Source organism: Anopheles funestus, chromosome 3RL (assembly GCF_943734845.2).
Source record: "Anopheles funestus chromosome 3RL, idAnoFuneDA-416_04, whole genome shotgun sequence".
In the NCBI taxonomy this organism is placed as follows: domain Eukaryota; kingdom Metazoa; phylum Arthropoda; class Insecta; order Diptera; family Culicidae; genus Anopheles; species Anopheles funestus.
In genome coordinates, this window is record NC_064599.1 from 40,806,006 (window position 1) to 40,824,022 (window position 18,017).

At 36.4% G+C, this 18,017-nt stretch overlaps 1 protein-coding gene across 3 annotated transcripts in view; it reads left to right on the forward strand.

Annotated features, from left to right (window-relative positions):
- LOC125768837 (zinc finger BED domain-containing protein 4-like) overlaps nucleotides 1-17,416 on the forward strand; it is a 28,954-nt gene extending 11,538 nt beyond the window's left edge. The window contains exons 4-11 of one of the 3 annotated variants that reach the window (XM_049437033.1): nucleotides 2,113-2,292; nucleotides 2,355-4,000; nucleotides 4,071-4,341; nucleotides 4,411-4,484; nucleotides 14,265-14,459; nucleotides 16,142-16,382; nucleotides 16,450-16,517; nucleotides 16,807-17,416. In XM_049437033.1, the coding sequence (XP_049292990.1) occupies nucleotides 3,947-4,000; nucleotides 4,071-4,341; nucleotides 4,411-4,484; nucleotides 14,265-14,459; nucleotides 16,142-16,382; nucleotides 16,450-16,517; nucleotides 16,807-17,391 (1,488 nt within the window). In that variant the 5' untranslated portion in view covers nucleotides 2,113-2,292; nucleotides 2,355-3,946 and the 3' untranslated portion in view covers nucleotides 17,392-17,416. Of the gene's footprint in view, nucleotides 1-2,112; nucleotides 2,293-2,354; nucleotides 4,001-4,070; nucleotides 4,342-4,410; nucleotides 4,485-6,228; nucleotides 9,383-11,893; nucleotides 13,857-14,264; nucleotides 14,460-16,141; nucleotides 16,383-16,449; nucleotides 16,518-16,806 lie in introns of those variants that run through there. The other 2 variants (XM_049437031.1, XM_049437032.1) reach the window with 2 other exon arrangements.
- The last annotated feature ends 601 nt before the right edge of the window (nucleotides 17,417-18,017 follow it).

An 18,017-nucleotide genomic window follows, 5' to 3' on the forward strand; every position in this document is an offset into this window, starting at 1 on the left:
TAAATTTTGATTTTCGATTCTTTTATTATGATGTTCTGTTAAACAACAATCTTAGTTTTTTTATTGATCTTTAGGTTCGGTTGCCTCTTCGTTTTATTCTTGAAATTATTGACTTTGTTGTTATTGGCTTTGTCGTCCAGAACTGTTATGTCGATCGTATTTTAGAAATCTGGGGAATGTTGACGATCAACGATAAAACATTTATTGTTAACCAATTCATTTCATCTTCGTTCGTTAGCGCAATAGGATAGCAAGTGTTTTTTTAATTAGAATTTTAGAAATATCTTATTCTTTATTACAGATAGTTACAGATAGTTGAACCCCCTTTCCATATTTAACCAACGGTAACGCTGGCAATAACTCTGCCTCTTCGCTCCGCAGATCGCAGTCCGACAGATGTAACCCGTCGCTAAACGCTTAGCAATTTTCGCGTCTGCGAACGCGATTCAGAAAATTTTTGCAAAACTCCATATAAAAAATTGCGAAAAGTCGCTATACATGTATTTTTACAAGGTAAACAAATACAAATTTTAAAAAATCGATTAAAAAATACGTACGTAAAATATTAAAAGTGCGTACGTGTTGTATATAATTATTGTGAATGTCAATATTATTTTTAAAACAGAAGAATGGCTGTTAATTAAAAAAAATCCCATATCGAGGACAAATGCATGGCTGCATTGTTTATGAATTTATTACTAGTTTGTTGAACTTGCTTCAACAATGTCGGTATAAACAACGCATTTGGACTAGGTAAATTAGGGTTAGATAAATATAGCCCACAGCTTAAAGGTGTTCGATCCGTTTTGGAAGCTGTGTTGGAATCGTGGTTATGATTACCTGTATATTGATGGTACGGTGACAGTCATGAAATTGAGAAAAAAAGCCGGACAAGTTTGATTACCCGGATTCGAAGATTTTTACCTTAATGCTACTCGAAGCTGCGTCTAATTGGTGCTATTCGACTTCTAATATTCGATCCCGATTGTATTTTGCCCGGTGTATGACGCGGTGGGCAAAAATATCTTCGTTCACCTACATATTTATCTTGTTACAATTTTTTCTGGCTACCGGAAAAATTATCACAAGATTCAAGTTCTTTCGTAATACCAGGAAGACTTGGAACATGACATTTCAAACGTCGTGCTTAGTGCACGGATAAAATAGAAAAAAACAACCTTAGATGAAAAATAAACTTAATCTGTTTGAACTTAATTTAATTTATCCACAGGAAATACCTCTTCAATGGTGTGTAACCTTAAGTCTGACTGTTAGCGGGCAAACCCAAGCCAAGTCGCGCGAAGGAAAAGCCTTCCGAGTTCGTAGCTCACCCGCAAACAGGATCAGTTGAATTTCTGCTCAAAAAGGGGTTATTGTCGCAAATTGTTCATTAAACTTCCCGCTGATGTTCTCGGTACGTTGGAACCTATGCCGCGAAAGGGGAACAATCGAAATAGTATCTTTTCGGATGGGGCAGAAAACTCGGATGAGACTCAATAACAAATCCAAAGGAGAGGCCAAAACATTCCATTGAAAGCCAAGCAATTCTCCGTTCAAGTTTTGAATTAAATCTGAGTTTATTAAACAATTTTTTTTACTTTATTCATGCGTACTACCAATGCATTATGGTGGTATTAGTTGGTTAGTTCGGGTTGGTCTTATTGTTGGTAGCGTGAAAAAGACCATTTCAAAATATCTGTTTATTCCGGTTTAGCTCAACAATGCCATGCTATATGAAATTCGATCTGCTATGATCTAGCTATGATTTTATATGCTAGTTATGATTTTATCTATCTATATATCTCAACGACATCAATGAGGCTTGTTAGTCTATCGATTAAACACTCGATAAAAATGTCAAATGACAATACGACTAAATGCTGTAATAATTAACGATAAGTAAAAATAAATAAAATAACATTTCAAATCTTGTTCTAATATTTCAAAAAATATTATTTTTGATTGAAAAGGTTATCTATCAAGTTAATAAAACATTTTTAACAATGCTATCAGTGGGCTATGCGCTATATTTCCTTGTTTTTAAAATACATAAACTGGATTTCCCTTCGTAGATTAAATTCACGATACCTTCCCGTTTTCTTGTATTTTTAGGAAAGACGTAAAACTACAACGAAACGACAGTTTGATCGTATGGTGACCATATTTGAAGAGAATAAGAATTTGGAAATGGCTAATGGTCGGAAATATGGTGGTGACAAATTTTGGAAATTTGTTGCAAGCGAGCTAAACGTGCTAGGGCCACCTATAAAAGATGGCACTGGCTGGAAAAAGGTAAATTATTTCACGTAAAAAAAACTACGAACCTTTATAAAGCAATCTGTTGCCTCTTTCAGGTGTGGGCAGATTTTAAATCTACCCTTAAAAAAAAGATTATTAACAATCGACGTGGTTATGGCATCGCTGAAGGAGAACTTAAGGGGTTTGCTTCTTTAGAGCAACGCGTGTTTGTACTGTTGAACATGCCTCTGCCAACAACTGAAGCACAACCAACAGAAACGTGTGAAACACAACATTTATCTACCACGGATGAGTCTGGACGATATGTTTCATCACAGCCAAAAGTGGCATTGCCACCGCAAGCAGGAGAACATCCAGAAAAAACGAAAGATGGCGACAATGAATACGAGCAAAAGAATGATTCCGATGAATCCACTAGCAAAAACAGCATACACCAGTTGAAATTGCTTCAGCAAATCAAACATAACGATATAGAAGAAAAGAAATATGCTTTAAAACTACAGGAACTTGAGTTAAGAAGAGACGAGTTAGATTTAAAGAAAAAAGATTTCGAATTTAGAAAAGACATAGCTTATAAAAATTTAGATTTAAAAAAACAACTCCTATATCTCAAGCGAGATATAGCAAATAGGGAATTAGAGTTAAAAACAGCCATATGTAATAAGGAATTAGAGATAAGACTTGAAATGTTGGCGATTGAAAAGAACCGAAACCAATGATACACTCATTTTCATTCAACGTCTTCATATATGTATGGATTTAAAACAAATACGACTAAATGAGTAATCAAAAGTCTACAGATCTTGGCTCATGGCTGATGCTATTTTAAGTTTATTTTCGAATAGCAATTTTCTCATTCAACCCTTTGTACTAAAATTGATCAATCAATCAAGAATGATGCACGATGTAGCGGTACTGTGCACGACAAGGTATGTGTAAAGATATTTATTTTGTTTATTTAAACTGCACATGGTCAGGAAATGAAAATAAATTGCAAATGAGTAATCAATGATACTAGGTTAAAATAAATCATTATAATAATTATTAATAATTAATATAAAGTTAAAATAAGTCATACGGCCTGGCCGTCCTAATTGAAACAATAAAAAAATTAAGTTAAAATAATAATAATTGTCGTCCGGCTGATGTTCGGTTCCGGACGGTTTAAAGCGATTACCAAAGAAAAAAAAATCAATTCTACCGGCTTTCATTGATGCTTATGCGGATTTATAAGAAGATTTCATCTGAAATGAAAATTGACAAATATTTAAATTATACTATAGGATCAAAGACGACAAAAATAAAATCAATGTTTCACAATGCAATACAGAGAATTCGGAGTATGCAACGCCAAAGTAAATAAATTTCCCACAAACCGTTAATTGCCATTTTAGTACACTTCTGATGTATGCAGTTAGGCCTTTTCGTGTAGTGTAAACGTACATTAAGTTATGTTGGAAAAAAAAGCTTCAACTGTCATGAGCGGTCTACCTAGAAATGAACGTGTGAAACAATCCGAAACCGAGCGCGTCTGATGCTTTCCGTGATTTTATCGTGAAATAAGATATTTTCTGTAAAATTTAGCTACCACAGTATTGTTAAGTAAACGACAAATCCGTTAAACACAGTGGTTTGTGTTTAGTGTCCTTCTGTGGTTAGAATTCTTCGTGTTTTATAACCTGGCATTATGGACGATTCAACAAACAATCGGTATGGTACACGATCAGCAGCTAATCCGACAGTAAGTATCGAATGGCGTACCGTTTTTCGGTTCATTTGTTAACATAATGTGTCGTTTTCCTAAATAACAGCAATTGGCTGAAGCATCGACCACGATAAAGCAAGAACCGATCGATGAAGACGTTCCTGATAGTCGCCCCAAAGAACCGAGTGCAGCCACCATGCAGCAGGAAGCAAGCTCATCGAACTGTAGCAGCAGGGACCCGTTAGCTGATGAAATCGAATTCGGCGAAACGGGCATATCATTTCAGAATGCATTTTTCAATGTAGTAGGAAATGAAATCAAAACGGAAAATATTATCGCAGAAGAAATTGAAGACAATGGCGATATTGTTGGTTCAAGTAGGTTGAATTATAAGAATGTTTTTGTTGTCCAAATGAAGTTATTGAAACTTTGTTCAATACGTACAGGCACAAAGAGAAGAAAAATCTGCGAGGAAGATTCGGGCGATGATTCGAGCGCAACCAGAAGCACACAACAATCGGTAAGTTACATGGTTCTTACAATACAAAGTTTTATATTTCAATGCATTTCTCCTTCACGTTGCCCTTCTGGGACTAGGGAAAAAGTTGGTCATTTAAAATAGTTTTTGGTGTGCGTAAATTTTGCCGTATACCATCGGCAATCCGACCGTACCGCGTGAGTCTTTTTGATAGGATATGTTCTACGGCATCGGGGTAAATGTTTTCATTACAAAATTGTTGATCTGCGAAATGAAAAATGGTTTTGCTTGCAAAAACTTCTGGAGATATGTGTCCATATTTACCAAGTACATACCGACCCGCTTGAATTTCTGGTTACGAGAAACGTATTGGAGTATGAGTTAGTCACTGCATACGTTAGTTCCATTTAGAATCAACCTTTCTATAATGAATTGTTTATCTAGATAAATAGTTAATATTATTCTGAAATTCTTGTAAAAATTTGAATCGGTCGCTACTGATTTAGTATGTCGAACTTTTGATTACAATTGTCTTCCAATTTCAATAATTCCAAAGCAATTATTTTATATCATTCAAACGATAGATAAAATTTCTATCGAAGTCGCAATTCTGCTTCAAAGAATATGTTTTCGTGTGGTTAGTAAATATTCCTTAATATCTTCTTATTTGGTTTCATCTCTTTTTCGGATTTAATTTGCCTTACTATCTGGCTATTCGTGAGCTGAAACATCCCTATAGTTGTGCTTTGTTCATTAAACTATTTGACCGACCCAAAAAATCAAATGAATAACAGTTACAAATTAGAAACATAATAGGTATAATGAATGCATAAAACTGTAACAATTGTTGTAGCACATCGTGATTAAACCTTGTTACACAGCTGCATTCACATTCTCTATCCACACATGGTTAAATTTGTACTAAGGATATGAATTTGAGATCTGAGCGGCTCAGCTAACACGTTGAGCGTCACGACGATCCCATGGGCTAGACACTTTACTTTCTTATTCGTCCCATTCGATAATGCAACGTGTTTCGTGTTAATAATAAATTAATTTTTTATATCTTCGGTATGCGAACGATTGAAGGCTTGGTGTCTCTTATTTGATTGTTAATGTTATATTTGACTGCTATCTAAAGTGGAAAATCAAATCCTGCATAGGAATATGGGGAGACTGTCGCGTGGAAATTGTAAATCACACCGGGCATGTTATTGAACGATTTTACTACTTGATTTGCGATGTCCATATCATTTTTGCTCGGCTCTTTTCAATCTTCCTTTCTTAATTCATTCAAAGGCAAAGCCTGCCGCCAATTGAATTGTTGAATAACGATTGAAGCACGAGCGATTTTTAGAATGTTACAGTTTTTATAAATTTATCATCCATTGTGCTGGTATTGAAAACCGCATTCCAGCTACACCTGTCAATACTAATAACCAATAAAATTGAGCTAAATTAGCTTATAAAGATATTTATATTATAAAAGCTTTTGCGTAAATCACGCTATAAAACAGTCAAACTTAACATACAGAGTAGAATTAAATACTAACCTTGGGCATGACTGTTCCTTTTAAATGGTCGGAGGGTAGGCAGTAGAATCGTCTTCTCATGAATAGTGAGCCATATACTACCTCGTCGTGAGTTATTTACATTTACATTGATATCCGAATGCAGGACAATAGATAGGGCAAATAGAGTAGGGCAAAGAGTTGAACCCAATCATTAAATCCTGTTGTTTGCAACTGTAGTTATTAATGTTTCTTATAAATCTTCGTTTCTTTAGATTGTACCAATGTCAGCAAAGTTTAGTGACGTTTGGCTACATTTCGTAGTACAGGGCAAAGCAGCCAAATGCCGTTACTGTGGTAAATTCATCTCCATGTCGAATAGATCAACTTCGAATTTAAAGCGGCACATAAAAAACTTGCATCCTTCCATTCCATTTAATAGAGCTGCACCAATGGAATCTTCAACACCTTCAACATCAAAGTATGAAATTGCCATGATTGAGCCAGGTACTTCTAAGAATCAAAAGTCCAATCCGGTAAGCGATACAAACGTTGTTGAGCAATGCAAACCGATGTCGTTAATGCAAAACAGACAATTGGATGAAGCTTTGTTTCAAATGATTTGCGACGAATGCTTACCATTCAACATAGTGGAAGGAGAGAAGTTTAAGAAGTTTATTCATTTGCTGAATCCAAACTACGAACCACCTAGTCGTAAAATGCTGTCCAACGGTTTGCTCACCAGTAACTACTTAGAAGCATTAGAAAAGATTACCGCCAATTTTACGAAAATAAAATCCGTAGCTCTCACCTCGGAAGGTTGGCTGAATTACAACAATACCAACTGCTTAGCGATAACGGCACACTATATAAATGAGGATTTTAGCTTGTGCTCCAACCTTTTGGAGTGTTCCATATATTCAAATGAGCATACGGCCCGTCACATAGCAGACTGGTTGAAACAGGTTGTGTTAAAGTATAAAATCGAAAACAAAGTACAAGCAATAATTACAAACAATGAGGCCAACATGCAAATTGCAATAAATGAAATGAATGTTCAGCATCTTCCCTGTTTCGCCCACACGTTAAATTCACTCGTGCAAAATGCTATACAACAATCCATTAAGGCCACGGTCGATGAAGTTAAAACAATTGTGGCATTCTTCAAAAACAACAGCAACGCATCGCAGAAACTTTTGGAAGCACAAAATAAACATAATTTATCAAGTTTCAAGCTAAAGCAAGATGTAGGGACGAGATGGAATTCTACGTTCGACATGATTGAACGATTCCATAAAAATAAAGTACCAATACTGTTGTGCTTAGATGCGTTGAAGGTAAACAATAATGTATCTGATAATGATTGGACCATTATGGAGCAAAGCATTGAAGTGTTGCTAAACTTTGATCATGCTACAAAAGTGCTGTCGGCGGAAAAATCAGTCCCACTGTCACAGATAGGTCTGTTATCAAATATTCTACTAACGAAAACACAAGCAGCTTTGAATGACGGTATGGATGATACAGTGAAAAAATTAACGTCCTCCTTAATCCAAGGACTTTCGGATGGGTGTAAGCCTTACATTAAAAGTAAACTAGTGAGTTGGGCAATGATGTTAGATCCCAGAATGAAAGGCCACAGTTTTGAAAGTGATTCACAGAGGTATGAAGAAACGTATCGGCACTTGATTGAAGTAATTATACCACTGAAGACTCCAAATACTTCAGCACTTGGAGCTGTCGCTCGAAAACCGTTTGCTAACCCTTGCCATCAAAGTCTTTTTAGCGATTTTGCAACTAGCATCAAACGCGTTAAGAGCAACAATAATCCAGAGGATGCGGCGAAATTGGAGCTTGATGAGTATTTGAAAATGGACTGTATAGAGTTAACCGAAGATCCGCTTTGTTGGTGGAAAACGTACGAACCCAAATTTCCGGCTTTGTATCAAGTTGTTCAAAATCTATTTTGCATTCCTGCGACATCGGTTCCGTGCGAACGCATCTTTTCTAAACGCGGGCAAATATATGCCGAGAAACGATCCAAGCTTGTACCCAAAAAAATGTCCCAAATTCTGTTCTTACAGGATACCAACAAAGATTTGTAGTAATCGCATGACCAACGCGGTATTGTGAGTGTTTTCGATGGAGTTTTGTGTTCAGCGAACATAAACAAAGTTTTACAAGGTTACGGATACCTAAGTTTTCAATATTTTGTTTTACCTGTATCTTTCGATAACTAGTTAAATAATACGTTATTGCCGCTCAAAGAAGTTTTAGTGGACAGTTAGATAGGCCGCAATTTGGATCCAGCTTACTCCTTATATTAATCGGAATTGGACCTTTGATTCTTAAAAGTCTAGTCATTTTGCTATAATATTTTTAAGTTCCAAATAAAAAAAAACATACAAGTAAAAGCTTAGTACCCGTAAAATATTACACCTTATATTGGATTAAAGCTTTTCTGTACAGGTTTTCTAAGACATTAGCATAGATGTATAGGTAATAATATGTAAATAAATATGTAATATTATTTAAGAAAATAAAACATAAATTGAACTCACTCATTTGAGTAAAATAATAAGTAATTATTGAAAAATTTAAATTATCTATATCTATAACAACAACTGATTAGCTTACGGTTTAACAGGCTGGTCTGCGTCTTTCTCAAGGCTTTCAACAAGCGTATTTTTTCCAGCTAGCTGGTATCTCTCTATCCATATCCGTAGAGCAAGCACACTGCCTAATTTGGTTACTTATCATGCTTTCCTCTCTACATAGAAAAATATCTTGATTTGCAAAATTCTCACTTCAATACACAGTCTTGGTGCATCTAGAGAAGGCCAAGATTTATGGTTTCTACAAAAATACATGTGAGATAGTTTTGTTATTTTGATTATTGATAAGAGTTTACTTTTTTGGTATGGATAACGATTGACGATCGTCTACACACTCTCCAAGACAAGAAGGTATACTTTCTGGACAGTCTCTCTCTCTCTCTCTTGTTGGCTTTTAACGACCTCAAAGGTCACGCCGACCATTTCTGGCTTACGAGACTATTTTTTACCGCGTAGCCGGATAGTCAGTCCTTACTACGGGAGACGGTCCGGATGGGATTTGATCCCCGGTCCTGCCGCGTGGACCGGCGCCGTTTATCACATACATCACCAGAGGGCGGCCCTCTGGTCAGTATCAATCGTATTAAGGAAATTATTGACCGAACGATTATAGACTGCAGCCAAAGATTAGAAAGGCTCTGTATGTTCATTAAAGAAACTGTGTTATCTAGCTGTAGGAGATCGTATCTTTGTGCTAAAATATAAACCAAAACATGATGTGCATGCAACTATAATTGTGTCGTTTGCTACCGGGTATATAGCGGGTAAGCATAATTACAAAACTCACCATTGTTGTACAATTATGCACTGATCACATTGCAGATAACAATGGAATATGGCGGAAATGGAACCAGCAGCCGGGAAACATCGATAATCGAGAAGGTGCAAAGGATGACGGAATTCAACTACCGGCAAATTATTCAGTTGACTAAAGCTGTGAGTGACATTAAAAAACAATTAGCTGTGTTAAAGGATAAAGTTATACCATCTGATAACATAACAATCGTAACGACTACTTGGCCCAAACACCAACGTCCAGCGTTTGCGGCATCGAAAGTTTCATCGAAGGAGGAGTTCGACGTGCTGGAAGCGCATCTCGCAGATGTAGTAAAATTGCAAGAACTGGAGTTGTGGTTGTCCGTTGTAGTAAAATCCGGTAAAAGTTACCAACGAATGCACGATGCATTTTATTTACTATTCGACGCATTTTTTCTTATAAGTTGCAGCTGGACGGGCAGGAAAGGAGATGTAACGCATGATGGAAAAGTAGCATTTAGGAATTACAAACATACTCTACAATTGCTGCGAAACATTGGAACAAGCGATGTTCAAAGCACTGTGTCTGAAATATTGGTAGAAAATTTTATAAAAACCAAATTATCTAATGCCAAAAGTCATGCCAAATCAACAGGTAGCATAAAGAGCGTTTGCCGACATATCAGGCACCGAACAAAAAAACAATAAGCCTGATCATTGTACAGTGCGATGGTTTTTTTTGTTGTTGTTGTATAAAAATGATTGCATTGTAAGACAATAATTTAAGGTTTTTTCCGAATTGTTAAAAAACACGTGTTTTAGACAGGAGGATTTATTAGAGACATTTGGGTAAGCCGGTACACAACAATGATTTGCTAGTTTAAAACTATCATTATTGTAACAAAACGAAAGGAATTTGAAACACTTTTTATAATGATGTGCTGTAACGCTTTTGAATACGTGCATAAAAGTTACGTCGTCATAAATATAAACCATTTGTAAAACTATGGAATAAACTTATAAACGTAAAAATAAAAAGTGAATTTTCAAGGATAACTCATTCAATCACTGATGAAAGAATTACGAAAGAAACAGACAGACTCGTTCAGCTAATTCAAAATCATGTCCAACAGTAAAACATTCACTTACATTGTATAGACTAATGCGAACGACACGCACGCGGTGGCATTGATTAAACCTAGGTTCTATTGATACCGATACCATCTTATTGGGGCCGCCCCAAAACCTTTCATATGTGTGTTTGTATTAAATTATTAGTTTTTCAAACAAATCAAGGGCGACGCGGGGGTTTATATGGTAACGGCGTCGAGCTTTACCCAATAGGAATGGAACTAGGAATTGCCATCCTGACCTTATCCTGACAAGCTGACTATCCAGGTACAGTTAACTAAAGTCAACGAAAGCCGAATTCTAGGGCAAGAAGATTTCTTTATTGAGGTTGCAGTGCGACATTAAAATAGAGGAAAACCGCTAAAAAGTTACTTGCCAAAAAAGCGTTCCTATCATGTGTGATAAAGCGTAATCATATAAACAGTGCAGTAAAAAAGTGAAAGATGTAAATATTATTGTTCAGTGTGAAATGAAGTGATTAATTGTTAAATATTAATTCATATTTCAAATATGTTTAGAAGTAAGTATTGGTTACTAGTAAATAGAAAAAGAGAATAAAATAATTAAGCCGAACAATAAACTACATACATATAACAATTAATCCTCAGTAAGGATTACGTACATTACAAGGATATAATGCAACAGTAGCTTTGCAAATTAAAGCCAACGCGAAGACAAGAGATAACAAGAGTACATAAAAAGTGCCTAAAACTAATTGTAGATTGGTGAAAAAAAAATGAAGCGTCGTGAAACACGACCAATAATGGATCATGGAATGGAATATCAATGGAAGAAAAGAACAATAAAACATTACAATAGGAGCTCGAGGGTATATTTCAGACGATTTTACAGTATTTTTATCTAATTCTGTTCTTTAAATCATCATGCAATAAAATTATCCCTCCCAACACTCTGTGATTGTAAATAGAGTAGTAGACATGTACAACTGTTCATTATGTTGTTAAAGTTTCGCGTAGCTAGACCTAACTATCACTGATACGAACATGGAAAGTGTAATAAGTTTGGTATACTGGTCTGGGTTCAAATTTTGACTATACTGTGGTCTCCCATACTCAGAATTGACAAATTCAGCTTTATGAGTATTTCAAGCCACTTAACACCATTCCATGGCATGCCAAAACCGATAAAGGTAGTAAAGATAGCAGCGTGATACATTTTAGTATTTGGATATAACTATTCAAACTCATGACACTCTCTCTCTCTCTCTCCATCTCTTCTTGGCATAACGACCTCTAAGGTCACGCTGGCCATTTCTGACCTATTTAATTTCTCAATCAATCTTGGTGCTCGGTATCTACGTTTTGGACAATAACAATTGTACTTCTTTGAAACACGAGTTTGAAATATATCATATAGGTAATTTATTTACCTGCACAAACTAATGATCTATTTTTATTTTATTACAATAATTATACAGGCTTGTACGATGAACCCACCAAGCAACAGCAGTGATGTGTGGCATCATTTTGAAAGGATGGAAAATGCAGGAAAGTGTTTGTACTGCTCTCAGGTCATACGCCACTCAAAAAGCTCAACGTTCAGCTTGAAACGACATCTAGCATCGAAGCACATGGAAATATCTCAAGGCCGAACGCAAGAAAACATCAGTTCGTTAAGAGACTTGAAAAGCTATTTGAAACAACAGTCCCCAACGACAGTGGCATCTCGATTTGGTGCGAAAGAACATCTGAAATCATATTCGGTCGAAACGAAGGAAACGCTGGATGATAATCTGTTAAAATTTATTAGCAAGGAATGTCTTCCTTTTTCCACGGTAGACAGTGATGCGTTTAAACAGTTTTGTAGTGGACTGAATCCAAACTATGTGATACCAAGTCGCAATATTGTTGCGGAAGCTATACTGAAAGAGAAATACGTGAAAAGTGTGCAAAGAGTGAAAGATACACTAGCGAACACAATACACGTGGCATTGACATTAGATGAATGGCCAAACACAGATAGTACTACTTTTTACGCGCTGACAGCGCATTACATCGATGGCAACTACACGTTTTGCTCAAGTTTGCTAGAATGCTCGGAATTTGATGTTCCATGTACAGATATGAATATTGCCCAATGGATAAGAAGAGTAATTGATGATTTCAACTTAACAATCAGCAATGTAGCTGGTATCGTAACAGACAATCGGCCACACACGATGTCCGCGGTACGGAACTTAAATTTAAAACATTTACCGTGTTTCGCGCATACATTAAATTCAATCGTTATTAAGTGTATCACGCACACAATTGGCGATGTCATCGAAAAGATTAAACAGATAATCGCATGTTTTAAGGCAAACAATACAGCTACCAGTAAATTAGCAAAAGTGCAAACACAATTGAATCTTCCGCGCCTGAAATTAAAACAAGATATACCATCTCGATTCACTTCAACGTACGTCATGATAGAAAGGTTTCACCAAAACAAAGCTCCACTACTAGCTTGTTTGGAATCTATGCAAATGCAGCATACACTACAAAGCAAAGATTGGACCGTAATGGAGCAAACCATTAACGTACTATATAATTTTGACTGTGCTGCCAAAATAGCATCTTCAGAGAAACATGTCATGCCATCGCTCGCGGGTCTCATGATTCAAATTTTGATTCAAAAGACAAGCGATTTATTGAACGGTGATTTAGAAGATTCAGTTCACAATATGGCACGTTCGCTAATTACGGATCTTTCGGCAATATCGGACCCTATCGTGAATCAATGTATGTTGCTAGATCCACGCATGAAGCGTCATAGTTTCGAAAATAAAGATGAAATGTACGCACAAACGTATGACACCATTGTGGAGCTATTAGCGCCATTCATGGCAACGTTCGATACTGTGCCTGATGTAAAAACGGAAATTGCCACCGATCCTTACCGGCAGTATTTGTTTAGCGATTTCATCAACAAGGTGAATGTTGTAGAACGAGAAACATCCAATCCGGAATTGAAAGCGAAACGAGAATTGGATGAATATATCTCAGCAAACTATATAGCAATGACGGCTGACCCATTGCTTTGGTGGAAACAAAATGAATCCAGATTTCCATCGCTATATAAACTGGTGCAGCATATGTTCTGTATACCCGCGTCTTCTGTTCCATGTGAGCGTGTATTTACAAAAGCAGGACAAATGTATGATGACAAACGTGCAAGATTAGATCCCAAGCATGTACCAGTAATGTTATTTCTTCAGCAAAATGAATTTTAACTGATCAGGCGTTTTAGACGAATTGTGCAGATTATAAAATTCATAACTTGACTTGACATGACATTTAACAAAATAATGGTTATTATCTGTAATCTTTGTTTTATTTTAAAAATAGTATCTACACGGTATAAATTGATTAAACATTTGTTTACTAAGGAGATTAGTAGTACCAGCATTTAAAAATAAAAAAAAAATGCCTAGGCTCGTATTCTATTAAACTTTAAACTTATAAACTTGATCCACCGAAATCATTGAACTTGACATCGCTAATCTAAGCAATATTACAACATATCACGATCGGGTGAGCTCATTTATCAGCCTAGTGTAAGCTTTCCGATAGGGGTTTAGACCATCATTGCTATAAAGGAAAAAAATTGTACAGCTAAGAGAGTTTCTTAATAAAGCGAATTTGAAAAGCTGGAATAATGTCGTGATTATTATTAGTTATTGTTTTATCTTTTATTATGATTAGTTTTATGTATCCGAACTATTGTACATCGATTGTATGTGGTTGTGGTTGTGCTTGTCTAATGTGTTATACATCTCAAATAATATGATTGCTTCTGGTTCGTTTCAGATTCCTTATGGCCGAATGGCACGTAGTGCCGAACACACTTATACCGAGCAGCCAGCCAACCCGCCGCCACAAACCTCCAACTCCACTACTCAGCTGAATGGGAAAGATGAAGACAATTGTACATATGTCATCCAAGTGTTAAATGATACACCGAAATTAGCAACCGAACAAGCACAACCGAAGGAAAGATTGAAGGTATTGACACCCAACATACTAAATTGTAATCTAAATGCTAAGTACTCCATCAATACGACGGCTAGTAGCAACGTAAAACAAACACAAGCTAAAAATCACGTAACGCCAAAAATGACCAACTGCACCCATTGTGCTTGTTTCGACAAATTTGTTACCGAACATAATAGAAAGGTTGACCAGTTCCTGGTCAAACAGCAGAAGATCGTAAACGATATGTTTAAAGTGCAGCAAACCATACTGGAAAAGCTCCAGCATATAGAAAGCAATCAAACCAAACAATTTGAAGCTAAGCATGATAAGGAAGCGCAATCGGATGAAGAGGCACATTCCCTGCCAGATGCTAATGAATTCCTTCAGCTCCCGGAGTATGCGTTTCAAATGCCGCATATACCGCCGGATGAAGAACAACATCAGCACACGGGAGGAGAGTATTCGGAGGAAGTGCAATTGTATAGCTTCTCCCGAATGCAGACGGAGGAAGAGTTAAACGATTTTGAGAAGCGTTTAAGTGATCCAGAATACTTTAAGGAAGCATACAACTGGCTAAACTCACTTATCACCGAAACGAACTGTGGAAACCGAATGCTGGCAGCACTCGATCTTCTGTTTGACAAAGTGTTTGTCAATAAGTGCAGTTGGACTGGTAGGGGTAGAGGGGACATACGCAAATCGCCAATAAGATGTCGCAAAAATTTGCTTCAACTGTTCAAAGCGATAGGCAGCACGCGTAAGGCCATAGTATCTCGTAGCGATGTGGAAATTTTCTTCATTAAGAAACTTAAACAATCGAAGCAGAGACTAAACATGCAGGGCATTCGTAAAGCTACCTGCCATATAAAACGGGCACGTCTCGTTGAATAGAGCTAATGTCGGTATGTTTTAGTTTCATTTAAATATAGTGTAGGTATTCGATACGATGATACATACTGATCATTATTTATTGATGATCATTATTTTATTTTATTTTTTATTCTTTTTTATTCATTATGCTGCACTCATTTTTGGATGCGAATAAAGCTTTCCAATAAATGTTAAGATTGAACGAAACGATCATGTTTCCGGCAAAGAATTGAATCTTTTTTGTTATTTTCTTAACACACTTTGCTTGCGGTTTTATTTTAAAGAACTGCTTTACTAAGTTGCGTATGAGACACTGAAGCCGTTTTTTTTTTGGGGTGAGCACTCTCATGGTGCTCTGGCAGATGAAAGGGTCACGGATGGTAGCGACGTTGAATGTTCACAACGAAAATCGTTTGGAGAGCGTTTAAAGTACAATTTATTAACGCTATTAAAAATAAACTTAAATATTCCGGTAAATAAAATTCAACTTTCTATTTTATAATTTTTTTTCGTTAAAAGATGTATGTGTTTTATTTCATTAAAAGCGTCTATTCACTCGTCGTTTGTTATCAGCATGCGTGTTGTACCTGTTGTGTGTAGTGAGGACGAAAGAACGCTTTTTTGTATAAATTTTATTTTATTATCAATTGACTTATGCACTATCTAGAACAGCAAAAAATCTATCAACGAATCTGTAACGATATTAAATAATCGCGCATATGTGTTACAACTTGTTACGGTGTGTTTTGGATCGTTCGTTTACTTTATCTGCAACAATAGTGCTTTGCCACGTTATGTTTTGATGATCCATAATGTTTTGTTCTTATATTGTTTTGCATAAGACCGTAGCAATGACCCAAAGGCAAATGTTGCATTTCATCCGGCTTGTGGAGGAACGCGATGTGTTGTGGAACCGAAGCAATCCCGAGTACAAGGATTTAAATAAACAAGCGGACGCATGGACGGAAATATCCAACATAATCGGCATTCCTACATCCAGGCTAGTGGAAAAATGGCGCTCACTCTATGGATCATACCGGTGCTATCTGTCCAAAGTGCTGCAGAGCATGTCGTCCGATTCATGTACGTTGTTGCGGTTACAGAGATTAGGTTACTTGTTAATAGCGACAAAAATCCTTTATTTCCGCAGCTAAAGCTATTTCAAAACCTTCATGGTTCGCCTACGACGCTATGAACTTCATGAGACACATCAGTTATGTAAGTTATTTACATTCTTTCATTATTCAACATAAGTATGTAGTTCTTTCGAAGCATTACCCTGTTAGTATATGCTTGCAAAAGGATTCCCTAATGAAAAACAAGGCTTCATTAGCTACTAATGCATACGATACAGTGTACGGCTTCGGTATATACGGAAGCATTCGGTGTATACGAAAGCTGATGAAAATCAAATTACTTATCAGTATAGTGCCTAAAAGCTGTTCTTATTTTATTCTAGAAAACTGTTGCAATTCAATAATTAATTGAGAATTGTCTAATATTTCAGACTAAATCAAAAGTGCTGTCAAGGAAAACTGCATTAACACCCGCTCGGCATGCGTCGCCTACTGATTGCGACCAAAACAGATTCAAAACAGACCAAAACAGATGCATTCCCCGTACCGAGCAACCAGTTTTGGAAGTAGCTAATGTAAAGCAATCGCAGGAACCGTGCACAGCATCACCACAAACGGCCACAAAACAAATACCCGATGTACCAGGATTGTCCACACCAGTAATCGATCGAAATAGTCGGAAACAACAAATAGCCGAGTTGTTAGCCAACGAAACCGAAACACTCGAGCGGTTGAGAACCTTAACCAACCACACAATACAGCAAACAATGGATGTCGAAGCGGCTCAGTTTGGGCATACGGTTACCGAAATAGTCAAACATATTGCTCCAGAAAGGCGAAAGAATCTGTTTTCCAAAATGATAGAAATTGTCCATAATCAATACACTTTTGACCAAGATGTTTTACAATATGGACGTGCCATAATGCATCTTATGCAGAATATGGCCAAAAGCAAACGAAAGTCTACGTATAATGGTATTATAGACCTAATAAACAACCGCGATAAAAGTGATTAAAGCAGCTTAGAACATGAAACTTATATTTATAGTGTAATCATTATTATGATTTTGCTATGCATTTATTTCCGAAGTGTCGCAAATATGCTTCCCGAGTAGTTTGATCGATGGATTTCTTGGACAAGTTAAATAGAAAAAGGCATTTGTTTGGGAGAATTCATTGTTTTTTGCTTACACGAAACAAACAATGAAGAGATAAGTTTCACCAAAATCGTTTGATATATGGTAGTATACTCCTGTGGGGTTACGCATAATTGTATCATGCCTTCGTAAGCCTGACTGAAATCGATTTTGGTCATGTGGAGAAATTTCAGGATGGTTAGATTAATTTGTTCTTGTTCCTATCTTTTTCGCAGCTGGAAGTTAAAAGTTGTTCTCATTCACCATCAACATATAAACTTCATAACCCGCAGACATTGAGGAATATCCATGCCAAGCATATGTGGAATAATTTAATAATTTGGAAACTAATTGACAATCGTTTCTAAAATTACAGGTACCTATGAAATACAGTTTTTATTTCATCGTTCATTAGGCACAATTATGTACATATACGCGCTTTTACTCACATTGTAAGCGTACATTGTTTGATCTGTTTGTTCTTCTTGATTTCAGAATGTACTCCA